Raw genomic sequence first — 27,850 nt, forward strand, 5'->3', positions numbered from 1 at the left:
GCCATCGGTGGCTGACACTGAAATTACATTTAGACCGCGTCAGCCACCGGTGACTGACACTGAAATTCCATTTAGTCTGCGTTAACCACCGGTGGCTGACACTGACCTTTCACATAGGTCGCGAAAAACGGCTGGCTGATAGCGTATAACATGATATAGAACTATAAAATTTACACTCTTTAATGGAAATGCAGAAAATTTAATTATTATCTTCACTTATAAAATTTAATTATTATCTGCATTGATAAAATTTAATTATTATCTGCATCCAAGAATCACAATTTACTTAATTATTGTGATTCTTGGTTTAATAAATTCAATTTAGTACATTTTTATCCACCATTATTTCTAAAATACGTAAGCTTATATAATTCACCACCTGTGTCACTTATGTCATGATAAACCTTCAAAAAAAAAAAGAAAAATCCGTCTAATATTTGCAAATTTAGATTGTAGTTATTTACCGTGGCCAGATGGGCAAGCCATGTAAATTTAGCGTGGCGTTCAACGTGTTAATCAGATGACATTTCATCTTTAGAAAGTTAGTTATCAACCAAACAACTATTTATCCTAAGACCATACCTACACACTTTTACGCTTGTCAAGAAAAATTTATTGAGGGTAAAGGATTACAATGTTTCATTGAAATTTAGATAACACTTGAACCTGCTGGCTCTTCTTCAGAGCCAGCAGACATGAATATTGTTAAGTCATTTAAATGTTAGGGGAGTTTATATGTTTAAAATAAATTTATTCAAATGAAATTAAAGTGCGAAAACGTAAATTCTTTAACCTTGATATAAATAAAAAATAAAGTTCTCGTGTAAATCCGGAATGATGGTACCACAATTTGAGAAATAACCGCGTTATGTAGTAAATTCCTGCCAACAACATTAAGTCGGCTAAAGTAAAGTTTTTAACTTTATATTGCTCTTAACTTACCCAAAAATCTGGAAAATATAATGTAAATACTTGTTTATAAAAAGTGGCAAATTAAAAGAGTCTAATAACAATGTTATATGCAGATACTGATACTGCAATAGAAGTAGAACTAATTACAATGAAAAAAAAAGTTTATTAGGCAAATTTTTGATAATTCTCTCATTATTTTATTTCCGTTTTTTCATTTCACATTGCAGATACATTTCATCAAAACTACTTTTTTATTTGTACATGCTTCGGACACGATAAAATATTTTAAAAAGCGGTAAGGTACTACAAACTAAAATTTGCAGATTTTCGGTTAATTTTGCCAATTTTTGAAAAGATTTAGCCACATAAGTCTTTGAATTATTTAGAAGTAGTGTAGTAAAAAACCCCATAAATAGAATTTGCTAAACCAAGAATCATACATTAAGAAACTACCACACGAAAATATTTATCCGCTGTCCAGAGCAAGTGGGCATCGCTGCGTTTAACATGTTGAGCACCGCGTCAGCCATCGGTGGCTGACACTGAAATTACATTTAGTCTGCGTTAACCACCGGTGGCTGACACTGACCTTTCACATAGGTCGCGAAAAACGGCTGGCTGACAGCGTATAACATGATATAGAACTATAAAATTTACACTCTTTAATGGAAATGCAGAAAATTTAATTATTATCTTCACTTATAAAATTTAATTATTATCTGCATTGATAAAATTTAATTATTATCTGCATCCAAGAATCACAATTTACTTAATTATTGTGATTCTTGGTTTAATAAATTCAATTTAGTACATTTTTATCCACCACTATTTCTAAAATTCGTAGGCTTATATAATTCACCACCTGTGTCACTTATGTCATGATAAACCTTCAAAAAAAAAAAAAAAAATAGAAAAATCCGTCTAATATTTGCAAATTTAGATTGTAGTTATTTACCGTGGCCAGATGGGCAAGCCATGTAAATTAAGCATGGCGTTCAACGTGTTAATCAGATGACATTTCATCTTTAGAAAGTTAGTTATCAACCAAACAACTATTTATCCTAAGACCATACCTACACACTTTTACGCTTGTCAAGAAAAATTTATTGAGGGTAAGGGATTACAATGTTTCATTGAAATTTAGATAACACTTGAACCTGCTGGCTCTTCTTCAGAGCCAGCAGACATGAATATTGTTAAGTCATTTAAATGTTAGGGGAGTTTATATGTTTAAAATAAATTTATTCAAATGAAATTAAAGTGTGAAAACGTAAATTCTTTAACCTTGATATAAATAAAAAATAAAGTTCTCGTGTAAATCCGGAATGGTGGTACCACAATTTGAGAAATAACCGCGTTATGTAGTAATTTCCTGCCAACAACATTAAGTCGGCTAAAGTAAATTTTTTAACTTTATATTGCTCTTAACTTACCCAAAAATCTGGAAAATATAATGTAAATACTTGTTTATAAAAAGTGGTAAATTAAAAGAGTCTAATAACAATGTTATATGCAGATACTGATACTGCAATAGAAGTAGAACTAATTACAATGAAAAAAAAAGTTTATTAGACAAATTTTTGATAATTCTCTCATTATTTTATTTCCGTTTTTTCATTACACATTGCAGATACATTTCATCAAAACTACTTTTTTATTTGCACATGCTCCGGACACGATAAAATATTTTAAAAAGCGGTAAGGTACTACAAACTAAAATTTGCAGATTTTCGGTTAATTTTGCCAATTTTTGAAAAGATTTAGCCACTTAAGTCTTTGAATTATTTAGAAGTAGTGTAGTAAAAAACCCCATAAATAGAATTTGCTAAACCAAGAATCATACATTAAGAAACTACCACACGAAAATATTTATCCGCTGTCCAGAGCAAGTGGGCATCGCTGCGTTTAACATGTTGAGCACCGTGTCAGCCATCGGTGGCTGACACTGAAATTACATTTAGACCGCGTCAGCCACCGGTGACTGACAATGAAATTCCATTTAGTCTGCGTTAACCACCGGTGGCTGACACTGACCTTTCACATAGGTCGCGAAAAACGGCTGGCTGACAGCGTATAACATGATATAGAACTATAAAATTTACACTCTTTAATGGAAATGCAGAAAATTTAATTATTATCTTCACTTATAAAATTTAATTATTATCTGCATTGATAAAATTTAATTATTATCTGCATCCAAGAATCACAATTTACTTAATTATTGTGATTCTTGGTTTAATAAATTCAATTTAGTACATTTTTATCCACCATTATTTCTAAAATTCGTAAGCTTATATAATTCACCACCTGTGTCACTTATGTCATGATAAACCTTCAAAAAAAAAAAGAAAAATCCGTCTAATATTTGCAAATTTAGATTGTAGTTATTTACCGTGGCCAGATGGGCAAGCCATGTAAATTTAGCGTGGCGTTCAACGTGTTAATCAGATGACATTTCATCTTTAGAAAGTTAGTTATCAACCAAACAACTATTTATCCTAATACCATACCTACACACTTTTACGCTTGTCAAGAAAAATTTATTGAGGGTAAAGGATTACAATGTTTCATTGAAATTTAGATAACACTTGAACCTGCTGGCTCTTCTTCAGAGCCAGCAGACATGAATATTGTTAAGTCATTTAAATGTTAGGGGAGTTTATATGTTTAAAATAAATTTATTCAAATGAAATTAAAGTGTGAAAACGTAAATTCTTTAACCTTGATATAAATAAAAAATAAAGTTCTCGTGTAAATCCGGAATGATGGTACCACAATTTGAGAAATAACCGCGTTATGTAGTAAATTCCTGCCAACAACATTAAGTCGGCTAAAGTAAAGTTTTTAACTTTATATTGCTCTTAACTTACCCAAAAATCTGGAAAATATAATGTAAATACTTGTTTATAAAAAGTGGTAAATTAAAAGAGTCTAATAACAATGTTATATGCAGATACTGATACTGCAATAGAAGTAGAACTAATTACAATGAAAAAAAAAGTTTATTAGGCAAATTTTTGATAATTCTCTCATTATTTTATTTCCGTTTTTTCATTACACATTGCAGATACATTTCATCAAAACTACTTTTTTATTTGTACATGCTCCGGACACGATAAAATATTTTAAAAAGCGGTAAGGTACTACAAACTAAAATTTGCAGATTTTCGGTTAATTTTGCCAATTTTTGAAAAGATTTAGCCACATAAGTCTTTGAATTATTTAGAAGTAGTGTAGTAAAAAACCCCATAAATAGAATTTGCTAAACCAAGAATCATACATTAAGAAACTACCACACGAAAATATTTATCCGCTGTCCAGAGCAAGTGGGCATCGCTGCGTTTAACATGTTGAGCAACGCGTCAGCCATCGGTGGCTGACACTGAAATTACATTTAGACCGCGTCAGCCACCGGTGACTGACACTGAAATTCCATTTAGTCTGCGTTAACCCCTTGGAGACGGGTGATTCTTAAAAGCATTCGTACAAAATCAGAATCAGGATGTAAATAAATAAGAAACGGTAGCTTAAATGCAGGCGTTGCTAATTTAATAGACTTACTTTGTTTTTACTTTAATTATTGTTTGTTTAATCATATATATAATCAAGGTTAGTTCAAAGTATAACTAAATAATTTTATTTTGAACAAAGTAATGGTGACTAAAATAAATCAAAAAATTATAACCCCGCCCACAAATAAACTGCTAAAGAATTACTTTGATTACCAGTTTTATCTTTTTACCCTGGTTGATACGGTTTCATACTGGCACGTATTTGTGACAGTCGGCGCGAAAGGGTTAACCATCGGTGGCTGACACTGACCTTTCACATAGGTCGCGAAAAACGGCTGGCTGACAGCGTATAACATGATATAGAACTATAAAATTTACACTCTTTAATGGAAATGCAGAAAATTTAATTATTATCTGCACTTATAAAATTTAATTATTATCTGCATTGATAAAATTTAATTATTATCTGCATCCAAGAATCACAATTTACTTAATTATTGTGATTCTTGGTTTAATAAATTCAATTTAGTACATTTTTATCCACCACTATTTCTAAAATTCGTAAGCTTATATAATTCACCACCTGTGTCACTTATGTCATGATAAACCTTCAAAAAAAAAATAGAAAAATCCGTCTAATATTTGCAAATTTAGATTGTAGTTATTTACCGTGGCCAGATGGGCAAGCCATGTAAATTTAGCGTGGCGTTCAACGTGTTAATCAGATGACATTTCATCTTTAGAAAGTTAGTTATCAACCAAAAAACTATGTATCCTAAGACCATACCAACCTCCGGTGGCTGACACTGACATTACATTTAGGCTGCGTCAACCACCGGTGGCTGACACTGACCTTTCACATAGGTCGCGAAAAACGGCTGGCTGACAGCGTATAACATGATATAGAACTATAAAATTTACACTCTTTTATGCAGAAAATCTATTCAAATTTTTTTTAATTATTGTGATTCTTGGTTTAATAAATTCAATTTACTTCGTAGGCTTATATAATTCACCACTTTTATCAGATATGTAATGCTAAACCTTTAAAAAACTAGCAAAATCTGACTTATATTTGCAAATTTAGTTAGTTGTTATTTACCGTTGTGGCCTGACGAATAAGACATGTTAAGCTCAGACCTGCCAACTTTTAATCCCTTCCATTATCATTTTTCCCAGTGGTATTAAAATGGAATTAAATCTTCAATTTTATGCCAACAAGTACGTTGTACTTGAAAAAAATTAAGTTGACAACCATGATAGTAACGCATATTAATATATAAGCTTAATTTTTGTAAGAATAGTGGTGATCAAAATCATTTAAAAATTAAATTTATAAAAGCGAAAATAGTATATATTTACTACCACTTTAAATATGAAAATAAAATATCCGTTTAAATCCGGGAGAGTTGATAAGTATATGAGCCACACCTGCTAACTCTCTCTATTTCCGAGAATGCATTTTCAGAGTGGTTGTAAAACAGTGAACGAAAAGCAATTTGACTCAAAAATTTATTTATATTTTGATCCCGTTGAAATTCGCTTGCGCAAGGATCTTTATGATTTAATATATTTATTGTAATTATGTATACGTAGTGGTAGTCAAACTCATTTGTAATTATCATTATAATTCAAAAAGTTAATTTGAATAACCAGAGTATTGCTACCACTTTAAATATGAAAATAAAATCTTCCGGAAGAGTTGACAGGTATGATGTAAGCTCTTACAAACTAAAAGAAAATTTTTTTTTTCCACGTGACTGTAATTAAATTTTAAGTTTACTACCAATTGGTAAAGTCATCTTTAAAAGTTGGCAGGGATGAGTTTATACAGCTGTTATAAATTTATAGCACCCGTAGCAACGTTGTTGACTTTTAAAATCTATTTTTATTTTCAAAATAAAAAGACTAATAAAATGCACCTAGTGAATTATGCAAATTCACGAGTTTATTTAGATTCATTAGTTTATTCCTTAAAAATATATATATATACTCATGAAGGAAGTTGAACAACGGAATCAAATGCGAATTTTCATTTCGTCAACGCCTTCTATAACTGTAAGCCCCCACACGATTTCTTATGAGTAATCTGATTAGACCATTTTGAAAGTAAACCAGTTCGCGAAAGAGCCCTATAATAGAAAATCTATTAAATATTATAAAGTGGTATCGATTATATGTCTAAAAATTTATTTAATTTATGAATATGATAGATTTGTTTACTTGTCAACCACTACAGGTTCAATTCTCAAATATATATGATAAATTTCTTTTAAGTATTTTTAAAATACACTCTTACTTACGCATATACACACATCCTCACATTACTTTACCCCCCCCCCCCTCTTTTGTATGTTATTCCAAACTGTAAATACTGTAAATATTCATTAGTGTTTATTTTCCCATCGTACTCTAATTTTGCCTTTTTTCATGTACTTTTTTATTACTTGTAATTTTGTTATTGCCTAATAATGGAAAAGTGCCATTTTTTCTCTCTCAAGAACTCCATTTTGCACCCCAAACTTTAATTTTGTCATGTATATTTCTTAGTTTAATTTCAGGATGAATGGGAAAAGGGTTGAAAGGCCTCAGACGCCCAGTTCCACTACAACAAACGAACGATTTTTAAAATAGCGTACAATGGTACCTGGTTCACTTTTTAAATAAACTGAGCAGACTACTTATAAAATCCCGTCGTGGAGGCTTTCTGATGTAGGAGGTGATGGCTGCCTTCAGGTTCAAAAACTCACCGACGATTCGCTTTTGTCTATAAGTTGACTCCAACGATTTTAATTTAATTTTTAATTTACAGAATGCTATTGCTTTGGAACAGTATATTCTTATTGACTTTCTTGTCAACTCTTAGCATAGCTACAGAATCAAACCAAGGAAGACATGGCGGTCACACTCATCATATTCCAGATAAAGACGGACCGAAAAATGTTCTAAGAGATAATAAGTACTTAAGGGATTATGAGTAAGCAAAATTTAGTATTTTTAGTATGTACAATGTGCCAAAAAAAAGACAACCCTGAATGACTTTTGATCTAATGACTGATCTTCACGTTCTAGGACTCATTCTTAACCCCTTAAAGATCGGTTAATTTTCAAGAAAACAGTCATAAAAGTGCCTATTTTCTTACACGTATAATATACATGTATTTGATTAGAGCTGACATCTACTCGTAGTTTAAAATAAACTAACTATCTACAATTACCTTAAAAATATCCTGGTACTGCCATCTGGTGTACAAAATGAGAAATAAAATGTTTTCCGGGCAAAATAAATTAATTACTTCTATCCTTATTTTCACGTTACTACTGAACACTCCAGCCCGGGTATATCACGGGAGCTAGAAATAGAGGGCGAAACCTCACCCCGTCATTTTCCCGAGAGCGAGAAGGAAGGATGGTTTGGGTGGGGGATCTCAAATATGCTAATTAACTAGTACAAACGATATTTTAAGTTATAAAATCAGACACGCAAACAAGCCTTCTCTACATAAACATACTTTTATTTCAACGGAGTCGAATTTTAGATCCCCAAAATGTTGGGAGTAACAGGAATCAGGGAAGTATGGTCCCAATAGTTTGGTCAGGAGAGCGATCTTGAGTTTGGACCCCTTAATGTTAATTTTACTTTTTGCGTATTTCGCCTTATCTCGAATTTTTTTTTAGTTAAATTGTAAAATTTTTGCATACATTTATAAGATTCGCTTATCCAAAGATGACTCCATGCAAATAATAAATTTTAGTAAATATTTATTATTTTTAATTTTTTTTATTTATCAATAGTCGAAAAATTTTGAAGTTGAAGCTATACAATTTTTTACGTCGTTTTAAAGTATGCAATTTTGCATGGCAAAATAGAAAATTTGAGCGTAATCAGTTGAATAATTCCCGAGAAATCAAAATTTAAAGAAGTCCTATATTTAAAACTTAATTTCTAAGAAACCATTCAACCGATTTCGCACAAATTTTGTATTTTGCCTTGTGAAATTACATACTTTGAAATGGCGAAAAAAATTTTATACCTTACGATTCAAATTTTTTTTAACTATTATTACATAAAATTAAAAAAAAAAAAAAAAAAAAAAAAAAACTATTTACTAGAATTTATTTTTTAAGAAGTTTGTTTGGATTAACGAATTTTATAAGTGTGAGCAAAAAATTTTCAATTTGTTAAAAAACTCCTCAAGATATAGCGAAATACTCAAAAAGTAAAATCAGTGTTAAGTGGTCAAAAGTTTGGATCACTCTCCTAACCAAACTAAGGGAACCATACTTCCGAGATTGCTGCTATCCCCAACATTTTGGGGGTCAGAAATCCGATTCCGTCGAAAAAAATGTATGTTTATTTAGAGAGTACGTTTTTGTGTCTGATTTCAAAACTTGAAATATCGCCTGCACTAATTAATTAGCATATTTTAGGTCACCACCTTGAATCATTAACCCCTTGGGGACGGGTGATTCAGAAAAGCATTCGTACAAAATCAGAATCAAGTTGTAATTAACTAAAAAACGGTAACTTAAATGTAGTCGTTGCTAATTTGACAGACTTACTTTGCTTTTTCTCTAATTATTGTTAGTTTAATCATATATATATATAATCAATGTTTATTCAAAGCATAACTAAATAGTATTATTTTGAACAAAGTAATGGTGAATTAAATAAATCAAACAATTATAACTCCGCCCACAAATAAACTGCTAAAGAAATGCTTTATTTACCAGTTTCATATTTTTACCCTGATTGATACGGTTTTATGCTGCCACGCATTTGTGGCAGTCAGCGCGAGTGGGGTTAAGAATGAGGTAAAGAATCATTAAGAATGACATAATGATTGGATTATTAGATCAAAAGTTATTCAGGGTATTCCGTTTTTCTTTCTTTTACTTTTTTTTTGGAGGACTGTATATTTGGAGAGTTTAGGGGGTAAACAGGGAAAGTAAAATTTTCAGAATGGCTATAATTAGGGTAAGAAGATACAAAAGTAGTAACCGATTACTTTCTAGAATACGGCTAAAGTTTCTTGCTCAATTTTATTGATCACTATCTAATTTGAAATATATAAGTCCTGCAAGCGTACTCCAAAATGTGGATTAGTTTTTCTAAAATTAAAATGAAAGCAAAAACAATTTCATCACATTAAGCCAGGGATGGGCAAACTTTTTTGGTCGTGTGCCAAAAATCTAGAAAAAAAAGCTTGGTGGGCCGAGTAAAAACTTCTGAAATAAAATAAAGTCAATTCATCATTGAGTGCATGTCACTCTACATCAACTTTGCGATTTTTAGTTGCCATTTTGGGATAAAAAATGTTTACAAATAACTCAAAAAGGCAGTAGCCATTTTATACATTTAATAATTTCACCATTATTTACAATGACGTTGTATGTATGCAACCTTTCCATACGCAGTAAATTATGTTAGAGCTCGAGCCGGCAGAAAAATCAGCTTGTTGGAACTTAAAACGCGTAGTCAGCCTCATGTGAAGTACAATTCACCTATATTAGATTCCATATGTCTGCTCCCCGAGAAAGACAAATACTAGTTGGAGCTAATCTACAGCTATTCTATAAAGAACTTTTGCTTTCAGCATTTTACCAGTTAAAGCTGTTTGTGCTAACTATTTTAATTAATTTATGTTTTGTAGAACAAAAATAGAGAAAGTGGAAAGGTCATCAGTACTTTGTTAACCCTTTCGGGCCGACTGTCACAAATATGTGCCAGCATAAAATCGTATTAATCAGGGTAAAAAGATAAAACTGGTAATCAAAGTATTTCTTTAGCAGTTTATTTGTGGGCGGAGTTATAATTGTTTGATTTATTTAATTCACCATTACTTTATTCAAAATAAAGCTATTTAGTTATTCTTTGAATTATCATAGATTATATATATGATTAAACTAACAATAATTAAAGTAAAAGCAAAGTAAGTCTGTCAAATTAGAAACGCCTACATTTAAGTTATCGTTTTTTATTTAATTACATCCTGATTCTGATTTTGTATGAATGCTTTTCTGAATCACCCGTCCCCAAAGGGTTAAAAAAGAAAGAACAAAAATAGCTTTAAACAAAGTAGATATATTCGCCACTGATCGGCCAGTTAAAATTCTGTCCGCGGGCCGGATAAAATCTTCCGGCGGGCCACAGTAGGCCCGCGGGCCGTAGTTTCCCCATCCCTGCATTAAGCAAATACATATTGATACTACCACTTTATGTTAGTTTCCCAGATTAATAAATATTTTTGAAATGTTGCTTATCTTCGTTCATCTATTCTAGAATTTCTGAAAGTCAATCTTTTTTTTAAATTTCTTCTTTTAATTCGTGATTAAAACTACCACAACACTATGCATTGATGGAGATGTAAAAGGCCTTTAATGGGCCTGAAGGCTTCGAACAACCAAATAACTGTAACTATGATTTAACTTCTTCATACACTACGCTCTTCGTTTATTACATAAATTTAAATACAACTTTAATTATTTTGGTTAATCATTGAGCCCATTGACAGGCGAAGTCAAGATTATTAGAAACACATAATTCGAGTAAATTTGTTTTATTTTTTTATGTTATTAACGTTACTAAAATGGTTAGAAGAAATTAATGCAATATGGAACACACAAAAATAGTTTTATTTATATACACAGAGATGATAACTTGCTCCGGACAATGAATAAATATTTTCAAGTGGTAGTTTATTAATTGTGATTCTTGGTTTAATAAATTTAATTTAGTAGATTTCTATCCACCACTATTTCTAAAGAATTCGTAGGCTTATATTATTCACTACTATTTTAAAGTTATAATATAATGCAGAGCCCCCTACGAAAAAGCGAAAAAGGAAGAAGAAAAAGCAAAACAAAGCCAAAAATATTGAGGATACGCAAATCATGATTACAGAAAGTACCTCTTCTTCATCAATAGATGCCGCCACCTCCTTGCCACTACCAGATGCAACAGTCAACTCCTACATAGCTCCACCCATAGAGGATGCGATTGAAGACGGAGGTCTGCCCACATCTTCAGAAACCGTTCAAACAGTCACGCACATAAAAGTTCTGGCACGTGGACTTCCAGAGGGTTTCCCTACAGATAATATTTACCTTGATTTGGACAAGAAAGGCATTAAATCACAGAAAGTTATCCAGTTCAAGAGAAAAGTGGGCGAGGCCTATCGGCACCTCCCACTTTTTCTCATAATACTCATAGAATCCGAAAATAACCGACAAATCTACTCTATCACCAGCATATGCGATGTCCCGGTGAAAATAGAAAGGTTCCGTGGAGGGAACAGTCCAACTCGATGTTTCAAATGCCAAAACTTTGGTCACACTCAAAGAAATTGCTGTTCTCCTCCCAGATGTGTTAAATGTGCTGCGGGTCACCGATCCTATTTGTGCCATAAGGACATCAACATACCTCCAAAATGCTGTAACTGTGGGGAAGAACACACTGCTAACTACACGGGATGCAGCTTCCGTCCCCCTAGGAGGGGCCATCGTGTCACTCCAGCTATAGTTCCCACTTCAAAAGCAGGCAAAGCTCATAGACTGGTCTCAATTTTAAAAGAACTACAAGAACTATTAAAAGACAGATAAGTTTTCCAACTACTGCAAACAGACTTGTTTTCACTCAACATAGAACTCTATTCTACTGAACTTATGAACTGGTAAATTCAACACTAAATTTAATACTGCTTATTGCCACGTTAGATAAGGAAACTAACTAGATAAGGAAGCTAGATAAGGAAACCACTAAGAAAATGCAAAACTTATGCTAAAACTTCATGATTTTGTTTCATTTCACATTTGTCTTACAAATCACGTAATTCTAACTCAATTCAATGCTAAAATGTCAATTGTATTTGTATATATCTTGATTCTATTCATATCTATATCACAACTTATGACTGCATCAAATTTAAACTCCATTCAATGCTAAAATTTCAATTGTACTTGTTTATATTTTAAATTAATTCACTTTTAAAACACAACTTATGATTGTATCAAATTTAATCCCATTCAATACTTCAATATCAATTGTGCTTTTTATATTCATGAAAATGTCTGATTATTTTATAAATCATGACTCATATTAAATATCAATTCATGTTTAATTTATCAAGCAAATTTGCTTGATCTTCTGTTCTGCTACCTTAATGCTGCATAATTCAAAATGTTTTTAATTCAACTTGTAAATACTTTATGATGGATGGGTTAGGGGCCGCTGCGCGGCCCAGGCACCCAATTTTGGATTAATAAAGTAAAGTAAAGTAAAGTTATAATATGATGAACCTTTTATAAAACAAGCAAAATCTGTCTAATATTTGCAAATTTAGTTAGTAGTTATTTACCGTTTGGCCAGACGGGCAAGCCACGTGTTAATGCACATTTACTTGCGTCGTATTAAAATTTTAACAATTTCTATAATCTTCTTTCCTTTATTATTAACCGATATATTAAACCGATATATTAAACCGAAAAATATTAAACCGATATAAATTTCTAATTAATTTCATTCATTGCTCGATTGATTCTTCAGTTCATAGTTTACATAGCAAAAGAATTATGAAAATTTTACGAAAGGGTTTAAAACATCCGTGTGGTTCAACTTGTTCAAAAAATTTTTTGCTAATGGACATTAAAAAAATTGAGGTTCCTCACTTCTTGCCATGCTTCAAACAACAAGAAAGCATGAAATTAAAGCACAACAACCGAAATTATGGCATTCGATGGTGAGACTAATAATAGATAAATCGGTTGAGGGATAACACTCAAATAGTAACTCTTTCATATTTATTATTGATTGTTTTTAATAGTATTAGTTTAATTTATGTTTCGCGATTTGAATAAACGAATGAAACTAGAAATATCTTATGATTGGCGATTATATTTCGATTTGCAAACGCAACATCGGTGGAGTGATACATTTGAAATTTATGTCAAATTTTTTTTTGTCAATTTCAATTTTAAAGAGCTTGTTATTGTTTACACCATCTATGCTGTTTATGCTGCCTACGTGTTAACGAGCAAGTTTCTTAGACAAATGTTAGTAAAACGCAAAATCCGAAAATTAGTAACTTTTTTAAATTGATAGGTGTGATGGGGTAGTAAAATTTAATATCATGCTGCCATCTGCCATAAAATGCTGCCATGCTGTCTTAAAATTTCATGCCATCTAGCAATTGCTGAACTGAAACATTTATTTCTCAACGCTGTTCTAATCAGTGCAAGTAAGGAATCGGAATTGTAACAAAGTGTGACGCTTTTAAACATTTCCTCATTTTGTTACATAAAACATTCATTTTCACGTTTAGCCTATACATACTATGCTACAGGTAAAATTGACTATGTGTCTATAAAATTACAATAAATCATAATATTTATCCCGTCTTCTGAATTTATATCAGTTTTTGAATTTTGAATCTTTTTGAACTCCGATGTTTGTTGTTGACGTGTGCCTGTTTAGGCAGAGGGGGTGCGATTGTTCTTGTTTTCCAGTGGCGCCATCTATGGACAAGAATTCGACTTCTGCCACACCACGCGTCACACCCATTTATAGGGCGGACCCATTCGTACATCCATTCATTCATCCACAAATCGTAATTTTGACCTGAATCAGAGAACGATCGATTTGCAATCCAGTACCCCCACAGGTATTTTGCACTCCGATGTCACCTCTGAGTAGATATTGTTCCTTACTTACTTCAGGAAAATTTCTGTTGATGGAACGAATCGCTCTCCTGCTTCAATATTTATTAAAACTTAAATATAGCTCTAAATTATTTAATTTCCTGCGCAATATAATAAATATTATTGAAACAAAAATATAGAATGCCTACGAAAACCGATTCATTACTGTTTAAACAATACACAGGGGAGATGAACAAACCTTATGTAAACACTTCTATCTGTGTAAACGATCTTTCTTTTAGCACTAAATGTCATGGAAGATTTTGCATGGCATAACAGATGACACAATTTGCTTGAAGCTGTATAGAAATTGTGTCCTTCATACCCATGCAAAAATTGAATCTAAGTTATTAATTTATTTAATGATTGATCATCAGGAACTTTGTAAACGTGGTCGAAGATTTTGTTAATGATATAAAAATGCTTTTAAAATTATAGTGTTATTAAAATTTGTAACAGGATTTTAACTTTCTACACTAATTTTGGTAGATCTAAAATAGGGGTTTCCAACTTACATGAGGCCTGGGGACGCAATTAAAAAACCAGTCAAATAGCGGGCCGCAACTTTATCAAAATTTTATATAGGACTCTTTTATGTTTGAAGGAACTAAAGATTACTGTCAGATTTTTATCAAGTTGTACAAAACTAACGTATTGAATTACAAATTAAAATAAGAAGTAGATTTTTAAGCAACACACAGGATTAATTTTGTATTTGAATAAATATTTTTTTGGATGCAAAACCTGAGAAATAAATTTTTTTGCACCGTTGGTATGTTAAATTTCACAGAAACGAAGAAATTAGGTTCTTTTTAAACAAAAGAAAAGTATTTTAAACTCATTTAGATTTTTAACGAAAACTGTCCGCAAAAATAACAGCTAATATATTTTAGTTCGTGGGCTACAAAAAAAGGCTTCGCGGGCCGCCAGTTGGTAACCACTGATATAAAATTTGTATCAGTAAATATAATATCATTTCTAAAAGCTTCAAGCTTGATTTTTCAAACTATTCCAGCAGTTTTACCTCGTAAAATCTTCCAGAACATTTGCTGCTAACGAAAATATTGTTTACATAGAGTTAGTATAGAAGTATTTCCATATTTTTGTCCAATTCCTGTACCTTATTCACAATGGTTTTTTTTTAAATTTCAGACACATCAAAGAAGATCTTCAAGAGTTTTACAATAAAGATTTCGCTGGAGAATTAGACGAGCTTGAAATGGAAATCTATTATTTTCAGTAAGTTGCAACAGCCAAATTTTTCTTCAATTTTAGAAGAAAAAAAAATATATAATTCTCAAAATTTAAATTTTTTAATTTTTTTTTTTACCTGTACAAAACGAGGATAAAGAAGTCCAAATATTTATTACCTGCTCTTGTTCTTTTAAGGAAACTTTTTCTTAGATGTATAAAGTAGCAGAAAAAATTGTACTTTACAAATTCATTTTTGATTTGATAAATTTGTTTTAAAATGATTTTAACCATCGCTATATCTAATTGACTTCACTATATCCAAACAGTTTTAAAAAATATATTTAAGAGCTGACAAACATACTGGGAAGTTTTTAAGTGCTGGCAAACTTAAGTAAATTAAGCTTGCTTCAGGTTTTAAAGTGAGACGGAAGAGAAAAAAAAAATTAGTAGTCATACTATTTCATTCATAACCAGTTTTCTAAAGGTGTAAATCTATTCTTAAATGCAAATTAACTGTATTTCTGAAGTAAGAAACAAGGTTGCCAACTGCTCTGATTTCTGCAAAACTTTTAGTATGTTGGAAGGGGCTGGGATAACCTGGTTGGTCAGGCACTGGGCCCATGTCCAAAAGGTCGAGGGTTCGATCCCCGCCGGCCGAAGACTCCCTGTGTAGTCAATAGTGACTGATGCAAGTTAAATCTGTCGAGTCACTTAAGTCCTTCTTGTTCCCATAACAAATCATACCTTTGGGGTTACCGATCTAGAAGTTTCCTTGTCTTATGGATTGGGTTCAAAATTACAAGGCTACGTAGTTGAACATCAGTAGTCGTAAACCCAAAATTGGGTCAGCTGTTCAATGAGGAATATAAAATAAATTGGTAGTGATGGATCAGGAGATAGAGCGTTCACCTTCTAATGTTCAACATGCCTATGTTCGCCTTTTAGCCGGGTTCGAATCCCAGCCATGGCTGACCCGAACTCCACACCCGGCTCACACCGACCACAGTGCTGACGTAAAATATCCTCAGTAGTAGACGGATCATGAGTTATAGTCCCCTAAATTCAGGCTAACTGCAGGAGGTTTTCGTAGTTTTTCTCTCCATGTAACGCAAATGCTGGTTATTTCCCTCGATAAAGTCCTCCACGAAATCAAATTTCTCCCAACACTTGATCCATGAGTTCCCTTGTCTTCTGGATTTGGTTCAAAATTACAAGGCTACGGACTTAGACGTCAGTAGTCGTAAATCCAAAATATAAACGAAACGAAATTTCAACGAGTTAAACGAAATTCATAAATTTTTAATGACATGACTCTACTTTTCACATATAATAAAATACTTTGCAGGACGTGAAGTAATAATATATATCTTTCTTCTTATTTTGCTGGAGAATAGATTTGATTTTTTTTTTCACTTCTACGTCCAAGAGTAGATGATAACAAAATAGTCACTTTCCAGAAAAATTCAAAAAATTCGTTGAAAAATTCCAGGAAACAAAATGTTTTAACTAATTACAATCGACAAATATTACGAAATTAAATATCTATGAAATAATATATCAACTGACCAACTGAATTCCTAAAATTGACGTGAAATTAAAGCCTATAAAATGTATGATATTATCGTAAAATATTTGTCCCCACTTTTTAAACTTTTCCAGATTGTGACCACCCTGGATAATAAATCACCTAAGTAAGTAACTGTTGAGATGTAATTAAAATAACACTGTTTGTATGACGGAAAAAATATAAAACTAAACACCGTTGCAAGTTGAGGAAAGACCACATGCGGTGTACAGGGCCCGACTTAGCCTAATTGGGTCCCGGGACAACAACTTCTTTCGGGGCCCCCTCGGCTTCACTACTTCAGTAATTAAGAACCGAACTTTATGGAGAAATTTAAATTTTTCACCTCATTATACATATATAACAAGAAAATTGACAAGAACCTAAAATAGCTATGAAGTCCCCCATATCGTTTTATCTATTTTATTGTTTTTCTGACAATTCTACGTCCATCATGTGAAGAAAGTTTCCGAAATGCAGTTTTCTGATTGTTAACTTTGTCATCTAGCTGCTAAAAATTTATATCCTTGCTGACATTAGGGCGGAATTCAGCTAAATTTTCGCAATTACTCTAGCTCAATTAAGCCCATCAGAAGTTCGTATTTTTATAAACATATCGCATTTTGCGATAGGTAAAAATGCAGGCTTTTGATTGGCCAAATTTATCCATCGTAATTGCGAAAATTTAGCCAAATTCCGCCATAGAAAGCCCTGGATTTACGAAATATGGATTTTTTGTGTTCATACGATTGATCAATGAAGAAGCTAACATAAAGCAGGCGGATTTTATTTTGCACTGATATTTTGTTTAAAAAATTTCAGCGAAAAAGGAAGCGTAAAATAAAATTTCTATTCGATTTGGAGGCCCCCTGTGATATGGGGGACAGGGGGCAACTGCCCCGTATGCCCCTGCCTTAGTTAGGCTCTGGCGATATAGCATTTAAGTAATCATCCGCGATTGCATATAGTTCCGTTTCACTTCGTTATCAAATTATACAAACCTGCTTTCAAAAATAATATAAAAGCTTTTAAAGGTTAAACACGTCAGACAGGAATTCAATTCATGCTACCTTTTAATCGTAGAATTATTTAAAAAAAAGTTTATAGTTTCGTGGTCATACCAGAATCCCAAACTTGGCGACATAAAAGGAGAACATTTGTTCTTGAAAAAGAAACAACTATATGACGTTACAAGAGCATTTTATTTGATTGGACCACTAAAAATGGCACCGTTTATGCTGTCATGACCTTTATCAAGCCTGATCATGCCCCTAATAAATCAAGTGCGAGATAAAGAATTTTTATATTTGTTTCGCTGTAGGAGAAAATCGTCTGCAAGAAGCAATATTTATTATTCTTTCATCAGTTTCTTTAAATGAGAGTTGGCGATGTCGATAACGCTGGGAGCAGCTTGGCATTCATTTGGCGTTGCCTTATATGCAAACAGGTTCGGTCAATAAGGGCAAAGGTTTTTTCTTAACTTGCAACATAGTATACCCCTGTGCAAAAGAAAAATCAACGTATGAGACAAAAAAATTAAGATTGAGATTTATATTATATATGGCATCTCTGTATGATAAACATGTTGCAAAATCATTTTTTTTTCTTCAAAAATAAATTTTGCTTCATAAGTTTTCTGAAATTCTATTTTAGCTTTCATAGCGTTAGCAATCGAAAGAAAAAAGTTGTCAAGCTACTTTTCTCGGAATCTATCGAGAAGCACTTACGTTGTTATTTCAATTGCACTGAGTAGTGAAATAATTTTTTTCCACCTATCTTGTTCTTGAGCGAAACAAACGACCGCGATTACCAAGATTTATAACAAGTTATTTTCCTTCGAAGGAAACTGCCATGTAAGTACATTATAACTTTTAATCTGGTCTGATAGTTAATACTTTCAATTTCATACCAACACAAAATTAGGCCAATGATGTAAAAGAGATTTTGCATAGCATGTATCTTACATAAACGATATCGCTTACCTTATTTTCTAACCCAGTTGTCGGGTAACTCTAGTTCGATATATATGTATATATATATATATATATATATATATATATATATATATATATATATATATATATATATATATATATATATATATATATATATATATATATATATATATATATATATATATATATATATACAGGGTTATTCATAATTCCCTCCGGGGTTTCGAAGCGTTATAGTAAAAAAAAGAAGACGAATATGAAAAAAAGAAACATGTGAAATTATTCCGAAGCTATTTAAGTTTTACTTACATACATAACAGGTGTTCTATGTGCGAACCCTTGGTCACACGGCATACATCAATGCGATAGTCCAGTTCCTGCCCGGAGGGAATTATGAATAATATCTATCTATCTATACATATATATATATATATATATATATATATATATATATATATATATATATATATATATATATATATATAATCTCTCTCTCTCTCTCTCTGTATATATATATATATATATATATATAGAGAGAGAGAGAGAGAGAGAGTGAGAGAGAGAAGTTTTTGGAGCTCAAATGGCTCAAGCGGGAAACCTTAACGCTATGCAAAATCTCCCTATTGCCCCTCATATTTAAGTTTTTAACCTTTTCCAGGCTCCATGATTTAAACGGAGATAAAAAATTAGATGGTTTGGAGTTGCTTGCAGCCATGAATCATATAATGGACAGAACACAGGCTGCACACGAATCGTTTTCTAAAGAAGACCTTGAGAAACATCCCAACGTTCGACAATCCCTCCAGACTTGGTGGAATGATAAGTTCGAAGAAGATTCTAGTAAGTGATTTATCTTACAAGGGGATCTCACTAATTCTTATTCACAGGGTAACGCCACCAAGCTACCCTCCTAGAATTCGATGAAAATTTTACAGGTATTCGAAGATTGATAAAAAAAAATCCTTAGCCTAAAAATTAGCTGCCAAATTAACTCTGTAAAGCTATATATAAAAAAAAATAATTGGCATTTTTTAATTCCAACGGCAATTTTGCGTGACAAGAATACAAAGAAAAACATCGATTTCCGAAATCAAGTTATGTTTTTATAAAGTTAGTTTAAATTTGTTGGAGAGTTATTTTGCATTCGAAACTATATGGAATCTTATTTAATTATACATTTAGCTTTTCGTAGTGCATTTTGTGTTATTCTTTAACCCTTTGACGCAAATGGGACACCGGCTTCCCTTTTACAGATGTTTTTCATGACACTCTAATGCCAAGCAAAAATATTTTTTGGTATTTTTCAATAACGAAAAGCAGTATAATAGTTACTAAAGAATCTCTTAATTATATATGTGTACTAAAATATAAAATCCAAATGAAGTAGTTAGAAAAAAATATTACGTATTCATGTTTAAAAATGTATCAATAATTAATTTTCTAAATTAAGGAAGTTTCAATGAGGAATAACTCTGTTTCTTAGATCTAAATAGCTGCAAATAAGGGCAAGTTTGAAAAATTATTGATTGAAAGTGAGCCCTATTACGAAAATTTTACATTTTTTGCAGAAGAAAGACACCGGCGTTTCAGGCTGTATTTCATAACCATAAATTATTAAAGTACTAGATATAATAATTTTTACTTGTTTTCACCTACATTAATATAAAATAATAAAATAAGTATGAAAAATATTTTTAATAGAACTTCTGCGTTAAAGGGCTAAAAGAAGTTAAACGAATTAGCAAGAGGCTGTAATTTTTTTGCATTGTTTCATACTTAATAGTCGTAAGTCAGTCTTACTATTTTTTTTATGATTAGTTGACGAAATTAGCTAGACGCCTTTTTTTTTACATTGAAAAGTTTTGTTAGTGGAATTACTTAATTTTCAAAACTCGATTTTTTAAAAAATCTTTTTAATAATTAGTGGTTTTACAATAATGATATATGTCATAACAGATAAATATTTTAAACATGGTGTGAATGTTTTATAATGAAATTTCTATTCAGTATTTTTAGTTTTCAAAAATAAGAAAATCGTCAAATTTTAATAACTGTTTGATTTTGGTAACTATGACCCCACACACCTATAAAAATTTCATTGTTATTCTATGGATCTAACGTGAGAACGCTTCCTTGTAAGCAAATTGGATGACATTTTGTTAACGGATGCTCAACAAATCACTGAAAATTTTGATTTTGCGTTATTAACACGTTCATGCCGGGAAAAGTGAAAATACTGGTACGGGAAAAGAGAAAATACTGGTAGAAGAACTATTTCAATATTAGATAATATTCGGGAGGAGTTAATCTATTTTTAACAATTCACTGTAAGGAAATTTAACGCAACGAAGAAGCAATTCAATATAAAAATTGCATCTGTTAAAAACAATTGGTAGTTATAGATTTTTATTATTCCCGAAAAAAAACTAAAAAATTAAATTTATTGTTACCAGTTTTTACTCCGGTGGGCTGCCAAGATGAGACAATCTAGCGTGACCCACCGGTGGGTCACCCCGCGTGAACGCGTTAAATAACTATTTTTTATTTTGTAGAACATTTACTTAACCGGTTAACGCCCGGCGTCATATATTTAGGACAGTTCCTATTTTCAAAGACATTCATTGTGGTGGGAAACTTTTTCAGTATTTTCATTTATCTGGGTGAATTAAAGGATTCTCAGATACCACAATGATTTAGTTATTTCTAATTAGATCTAGAATTCGAATGAACAAGTACTTTTTGATCTATCAGAGACTTTTTGATTGTCTTAACAGAAGAAAAACCAAAACCATTTAATTTCGATAATATATTGTACCACTTTTTCCATAAAACCACTTTTTGTTTCATTTCAATTTATAAATTCGGGACAAAACGGGTTAATGCGCATTTTGGATTCTCATCATGCTGTTTATAGAAAAGTTTACTTCAAAGCATAAATTCTTCTATATCAAGCATAAAAAGCAATAAATTTTTTTTCAGTTCGTTTTGAAGTTTTCTTCAGTTTTCGTATAGTTGGAGTAAATTTTTTGGGGCAATTTCGCCTACTTTTGGATAATGTGTGTGGCCCCTTAAAAGTTGACAATTCACCTATTTGTTGGGCATATTTTGAAATTGATTAAAACCATTAATGCCCTGCCACAAAATGTAAACTAAAAATTAAGAGCACCTATACGAAATGAAGTGTCAATACTTATTAATTTTTAATTCTCGGTAATTTTGCCATCATTTTAAAAACCTCACAAAGAACAAGTTGCAAAAAAGTGGGCTTTGCGTAGTTTTTTTTAATCATGTCCATGTAGTGGTGTAGGAAATAACTTAAAATCTAATTTAAAAATAATAAAATAATAATAATAAAATAATCATACATAAAACTTAGTTGCCAATCGAAGAAATTTTCCCAAAAAGTTGGCAGACCTGATGTTTATTCGAAACACCTTCAATTATCATCAGGCAATACAATTAATTTAGATGCGTTGTGCAACTGCTTGTCTCGAAAGTATTTTTCCAGATTTTGACATGGAATTTTTCCTTTGCTAAGATAATAATTTGCACGATCTTCAATGTCTGTTTTCATTTTTACAAGAAATACAAACGTATATTTTAAGGACGATCATTGCAGAGCCCACAGTATCCTAACCAGTTAAGTTCGTTTGACGTGTAAACACGTTGGACCAAATCTCTATTATGGTACGCATGACGCGTATACTCGTGGTTTAAAAGAAAAAATTATCATTAACCATCAAACCTTGAAATTTATATGAAATACAAATACAATATGAATATTATTCGGCGGAATGTTTTATTTATGTTACCATTAGAACTGTTAAATATTTTATACTGTAGGGGGATGAGGAGCCCGAAACTAACTATTGTTAATTGTAAATAACTCATATGTTAAAGCTGTTAATGAAATATTGGAAGTAACAGCCCAGCACCATCACCTCCTACATCAAAAAGCCTCCACACGGTCTTTTATAAGTAGTCCACGCAGACTATTTAAAAAGGGAACCCAAAACCTTTTATAAAAGTAATTGAGAGAAATTCATCATATAAATTTGTGAATTGAATCGGTAGTGGTTGACAAGTGAATAAGGAGAACCAATAATATTCATAAATAAATAAAAAATTTAGTCATATATTTGCTACCACTTTCTTATTTTAACTAGATTTTGTATTAAGTGACTCAATCTGACAGTGGATATCCTTTACAGTGGTCTAATCAAACTACCTATAAAAATACGAGTGGAGACTTTCAGTTATAGGAGGCGTTGCTTAATTTTAATACCGCACCCTGTGAAAGATTTCAAAAATTAGAGTCAGCGCTTAACTAGTTAAACAAGAAAATTACATTTCCATTTTTCATTCTGATAGATAAAGTTAATCGGAATTTAAATTTTTATTTCAGAATATATTGACGAAATTTTGAAAGAAGAAGACCAGGATCAAGATGGATTTCTCACCTATTTGGAATTCGCCATTGGCCGTCAAAAAGAAAGACAGAAAGTTGGAACTTAATTTTTAAACATTGCTAAAACACTTAATCATCAATCAATCTCGAAAATTTTTAGGAATTTAAAACTGTCATCATATGTTATCTTTGAGTCATTGTTTGAATAAACTATATCTTTCCTTATAAGGGTTGTTAAGTGTGCTTGTTTTTGCAACAATTTGCATGCAAAGCCATACTCCTAAATTACTCCGATATTCTCGTCACGCTAAGGTATCTTCTAAATCTTATAATAATTCAATTATATTGGAATGAAAGCATCGAGACTATTGTATATAGCTGTAATCTTAAGCATGTTTATAACCATTTTCTTTCTTCTTTTTTTTTACAAATAAAAGTTTCTTTTTCTTTTATATTTTACAAAGCAATTTTTTTAACCCTTTTGCGCCGACTGTCACAAATACGTGCCAACCTAACACCGTATCAATCAGGGTAAAAAGATAAAACTGGTAACCAAAGTAGTTCTTTAGCAGTTTACTTGTGGGAGAGGTTATAATTGTTTGATTTACTTAATTCACCATTACTGTAGTTCAAAATAAAATTATTTAGTTATACTTTGAACTAACATTGATTATATAGGGGAGAGGGGGGCACATGTGAACATGGTATGTTTTACCAATATGATTTGAAATAAACAATCTCGAAAAATTTTCAAATGATGGCAGTACTAGTCCTACCCGTCTGCAAAACTTTCAGAACAATGAGACATTTTGTTGTTCTATTCTGACAATTTCTTTGTATCAGTTGGTGTTGTGCACATTATAATCACTCGCTTCTTCAAGTGAAAGCATAGTATAAATCAACTAATAAACTGAAATTAACTATTGCAGATCATTATATGAACATTCAGGTAAGTTTATGACAATCATTTTTTTTTTACTCAATTAAAAATTCTTTATTTTTCAAGTTAGGTTTAAGAAGGATGATGGGGCACTTGTGAACAAAACATCTGGGGCAAATGTGAACAATTCACATGTGCCCTATTAAAATTATTATCCTCATGATATTATAAGTTTATAAAATGTGCTTGCATTTAAAATTAGTATTATTTAATTTTCCATAATTAATTTATTGTTTTTTTCATTAAATTTTTTTTATTTTTTATTAAATGGTTGATCGCGCATCACGCATATTAACTGATACACCTGAGAAAGATAGAATTGCTAAAGCTACAAATGAAAAGATAGAAAAAATGAAAAAAAAGCATGAAAGAGTATTAGAGAAGTAAGAAAACAACTCTTGGGGAACATGAAGTTGCGAAAAATCTATCAGAGGAACAGCTGAAAAATTATTTTCGTAATGACAGTACTGTTGTACAATTTAAATTCACATAGTAAGCTACAACCCCTTCAGTATAATGCGTATCTATATCTGTTACATTAAAAATTCTTTTCTTTGAAATATGATGATTGCTTTGTCTTTTTAAACTTGTTCATATGTGCCCCAGGCATTTTCACATGTGCCCCCAATAAGGGCACATGTGAACAATTGAAGTCATTTTTCTGAAATATCATAAAGTAAAGAAATATTTTATTGAAAAATCTCAAAAAATTCCATAAGACAAAAAAAAGACTATTTAAACATATGGACTTCTTTACTGTGAAAAACGTATGATAGTTTTTTTTAAAAAAAGAAGAAATAAAAAAATTTGTTCACATGTGCCCCCCTCTCTCCTATATGATTAAACTAACAGTAATTAAAGTAAAAGCAAAGTAAGTCTGTTAAATTAGCAACGCCTACATTTAAGCTACCGTTTTTTATTTGTACGGATGCTTTTATGAATCACCCGTCCCCAAAAGGTTAAGTCTAACTTTAGCTTTATTTGTACTTGCGTATTATCCCGTCGACCATTTTTGCAAATCTAAAAGTAAATTTAGAAGTATCTCAAACTTAAATATTTCCTAATTTTTTTTCTTTTCTTTTGCAATAAATTATATTTGTGTGTTGTCTATTTCTGCGATCAATTACTACGTAAAAATTAATTTGTAAGATACCGTATTGACTTAGACATGGTGTTAGCGAAAATGATCGATGGAATAATACATAAGTACCGTTTCATGACGTTGTTTAAATTTGTGTTCTGTCCGAACTGCAAATTTAAACAAAGAAATATTCACCCGTTACCGATACTAAATCTTGACGTATCTTTCCACTTTTTAGCAACAATTAATTACTTCCTCAAATCGTCACTCACCAATGGAATAACATACACAAACTATTTCCTTTCCCATTTACGCCATTTTTTTTTTATATTTTGTCATTGCTCACCAATCTGTGAATAACGTCTTTGACACTATCGAAGTAACTTATTACGGAGTCCATCCAGGCGAACCTAGAAAAATGTCGATTTCTGTTGTTACAAATATAGTTATGAGCTCCAGTAGGAAGCGAGATGTTCAGATGAAGAACAAAATTGGGAAACCAGCGAACCCAATCACAGAGATTGGCGAGAAACTGATTGCTTCCATTTCGTTTCCTTTCTTTTTTTTCTTCTTCTTCTCTTCTTTTGGTTCAGCCTTATAGAACGTAGTTATTACGCAAAAGAAACTTTTGGTGTGTCAAGGGTCCATTAGATTCCTCCCTCGCCCCCCTTTTCTTATTTCTAAGGGTGCTTCCTTTAGGTTGCAGGGTCTCTAACAAACTAAAGAACAGACTTGTGTTATCCTGCTTCGAGGCAAGGTTGACAAGTTATTACAAAATAATGCACTTTTGTAAGGCACTTTCTCTAAAAGAAAAAACAAGTAAGAATAAAGGTGGATTTTCTTCGGTAGAGAATAAATATTGAAAAATGGCACCGTATGACTTGAAATATTTTTTCCACACTAATATATATTTTGGTTTCGTTTTGATGAATACACAAAGAATATTTTAATTTTAAATGGTGGATATTTTTTTTTCGTGTTCTAGAGTGAATCTGTGTTAATTTAATGGAATATATTTTTCTGGTTTTGATTATTCTATCTGAGATATATTAATGTAATAATATAATTTAACCCTTTCGGGCCGACTGTCACAAATACATGCCAGCATGAAACCATATCAATCAGGGTAAAAAGACAAAACTGGTAATCAAAGTAATTCTTTAGCAGTTTATTTGTGGGAGGAGTTATAATTGTTTGATATATTTAATTCCCCATTACTTTGTTCAAAATAAAACTATTTAGTTATACTTTGAATTAACGTTGATTATATATATGATTAAACTAACAATAATTAAAGTAAAAGCAAAATATGCCTGTCAAATTAGCAACGACTACATTTAAGTTACCATTTTTTATTCAATTACAACTTGATTCTGATTTTGTACGAATGCTTTTCTGAATCACCCGTCCCCAAGGGGTTAATGGACTGTATGTTCAGATGAGTCTGTGTTTAGTCAGTCTCTATTTAACACGTTCACGCGGGGGAAAGTGAAAATACTGGTGGAAGAACTATTTCAATATTAGATAATATTTGGGAGGAGTTAATCTATTCTCAACAATAACAATTCACTGTAAGGAAATTTATCACGGCGAAGAAGCAATTCATTATAAAAATTGCATCCGTTAAAAGCAATTGATAGTTATGGATTTTTATTATTCACGGAAAAAAACTAAAAAATGAAATTTATTTGTTACCAGTTTTTACTCCGGTGCGCTGCCAAAATGAGAAAATCTAGCGTGACCCACCGGTGGGTCACCCCGGCGTGAACGTGTTAAATATTGTTCTTTGACCCCCCCGCCTCTTCCTGCTCACATCTCCTTCATAATCGAAAAATCTCTATTTTAGGACAACTGTATTTCTATTTAAAGAGAAAATTTTTTGATGTGAAGAATAAAAATAAAAAAATTAACTTTTTTATCGAAACTAGTCGATTTTTTGGGGGGAGAAAATAAGCTTCGTTATAAGAGGAGAGTGTTGTTTCGCTATAAGATATTTAATTAGAGAATTTGTTCAGCTGTAATGATGACATTTTAACAGCTTATTTAAAAAAAATTCAGATGAAATTTACGAAGATATCAGGGTTGCCAACTACTACGCTTTCGGCAAAATATTTTATTGAGTGGTAGACATTTAAAAACTAAAACTGACAGAAGGTTTGGTAATTTTGCCAACAATTTAATAGTTTTACCTCGAGAGAGATAAATAAAAGTGATTTCTTATATAAGATTTCGAATCATTTACAAGTAGTGGTGTAAGAAATAACTTTCAACTCAAATTTCTAAAGGAAAGAGACATACATTAAAGCATAAACATAGCTACCACTAGAAGAATTTTTTTCAAAAAACGTAGAAAGTTGGCACACCTGAGATATTATTTGTGAAAATGAGAATAATAAATGAAGATGTAGACAAAAAAGCCAATGAATCTTCTCTGCAATCTTATAAATAAACAGAAACAGCTGTTGATACAGATATTTATAAGATAAATTATTTCAGTCAATATGGCAGATAGTTTCTTTAATGTGTTTAACTTGAAAAATTTAGTGATTAATACAAAACCACAATTGAAATAATAATAAAAAAAAAAA

General features: G+C 31.5%; 1 protein-coding gene across 1 annotated transcript in view; it reads left to right on the forward strand.

Annotated features, from left to right (window-relative positions):
* LOC107446510 (multiple coagulation factor deficiency protein 2 homolog) overlaps positions 1-23,469 on the forward strand; it is a 39,947-nt gene extending 16,478 nt beyond the window's left edge. The window contains exons 2-5 of the mRNA XM_071185177.2: positions 7,237-7,401; positions 15,273-15,359; positions 19,492-19,673; positions 23,239-23,469. Coding sequence (XP_071041278.2) covers positions 7,238-7,401; positions 15,273-15,359; positions 19,492-19,673; positions 23,239-23,348 — 543 coding nt within the window. The 5' untranslated portion in view covers position 7,237 and the 3' untranslated portion in view covers positions 23,349-23,469. The remainder of the gene's footprint in view (positions 1-7,236; positions 7,402-15,272; positions 15,360-19,491; positions 19,674-23,238) is intronic.
* The last annotated feature ends 4,381 nt before the right edge of the window (positions 23,470-27,850 follow it).

The sequence above is a fragment of the Parasteatoda tepidariorum genome, chromosome 5 (genome assembly GCF_982258835.1).
Source record: "Parasteatoda tepidariorum strain Cologne lab strain chromosome 5, Ptep-v5.0, whole genome shotgun sequence".
Lineage (NCBI taxonomy): Eukaryota > Metazoa > Arthropoda > Arachnida > Araneae > Theridiidae > Parasteatoda > Parasteatoda tepidariorum.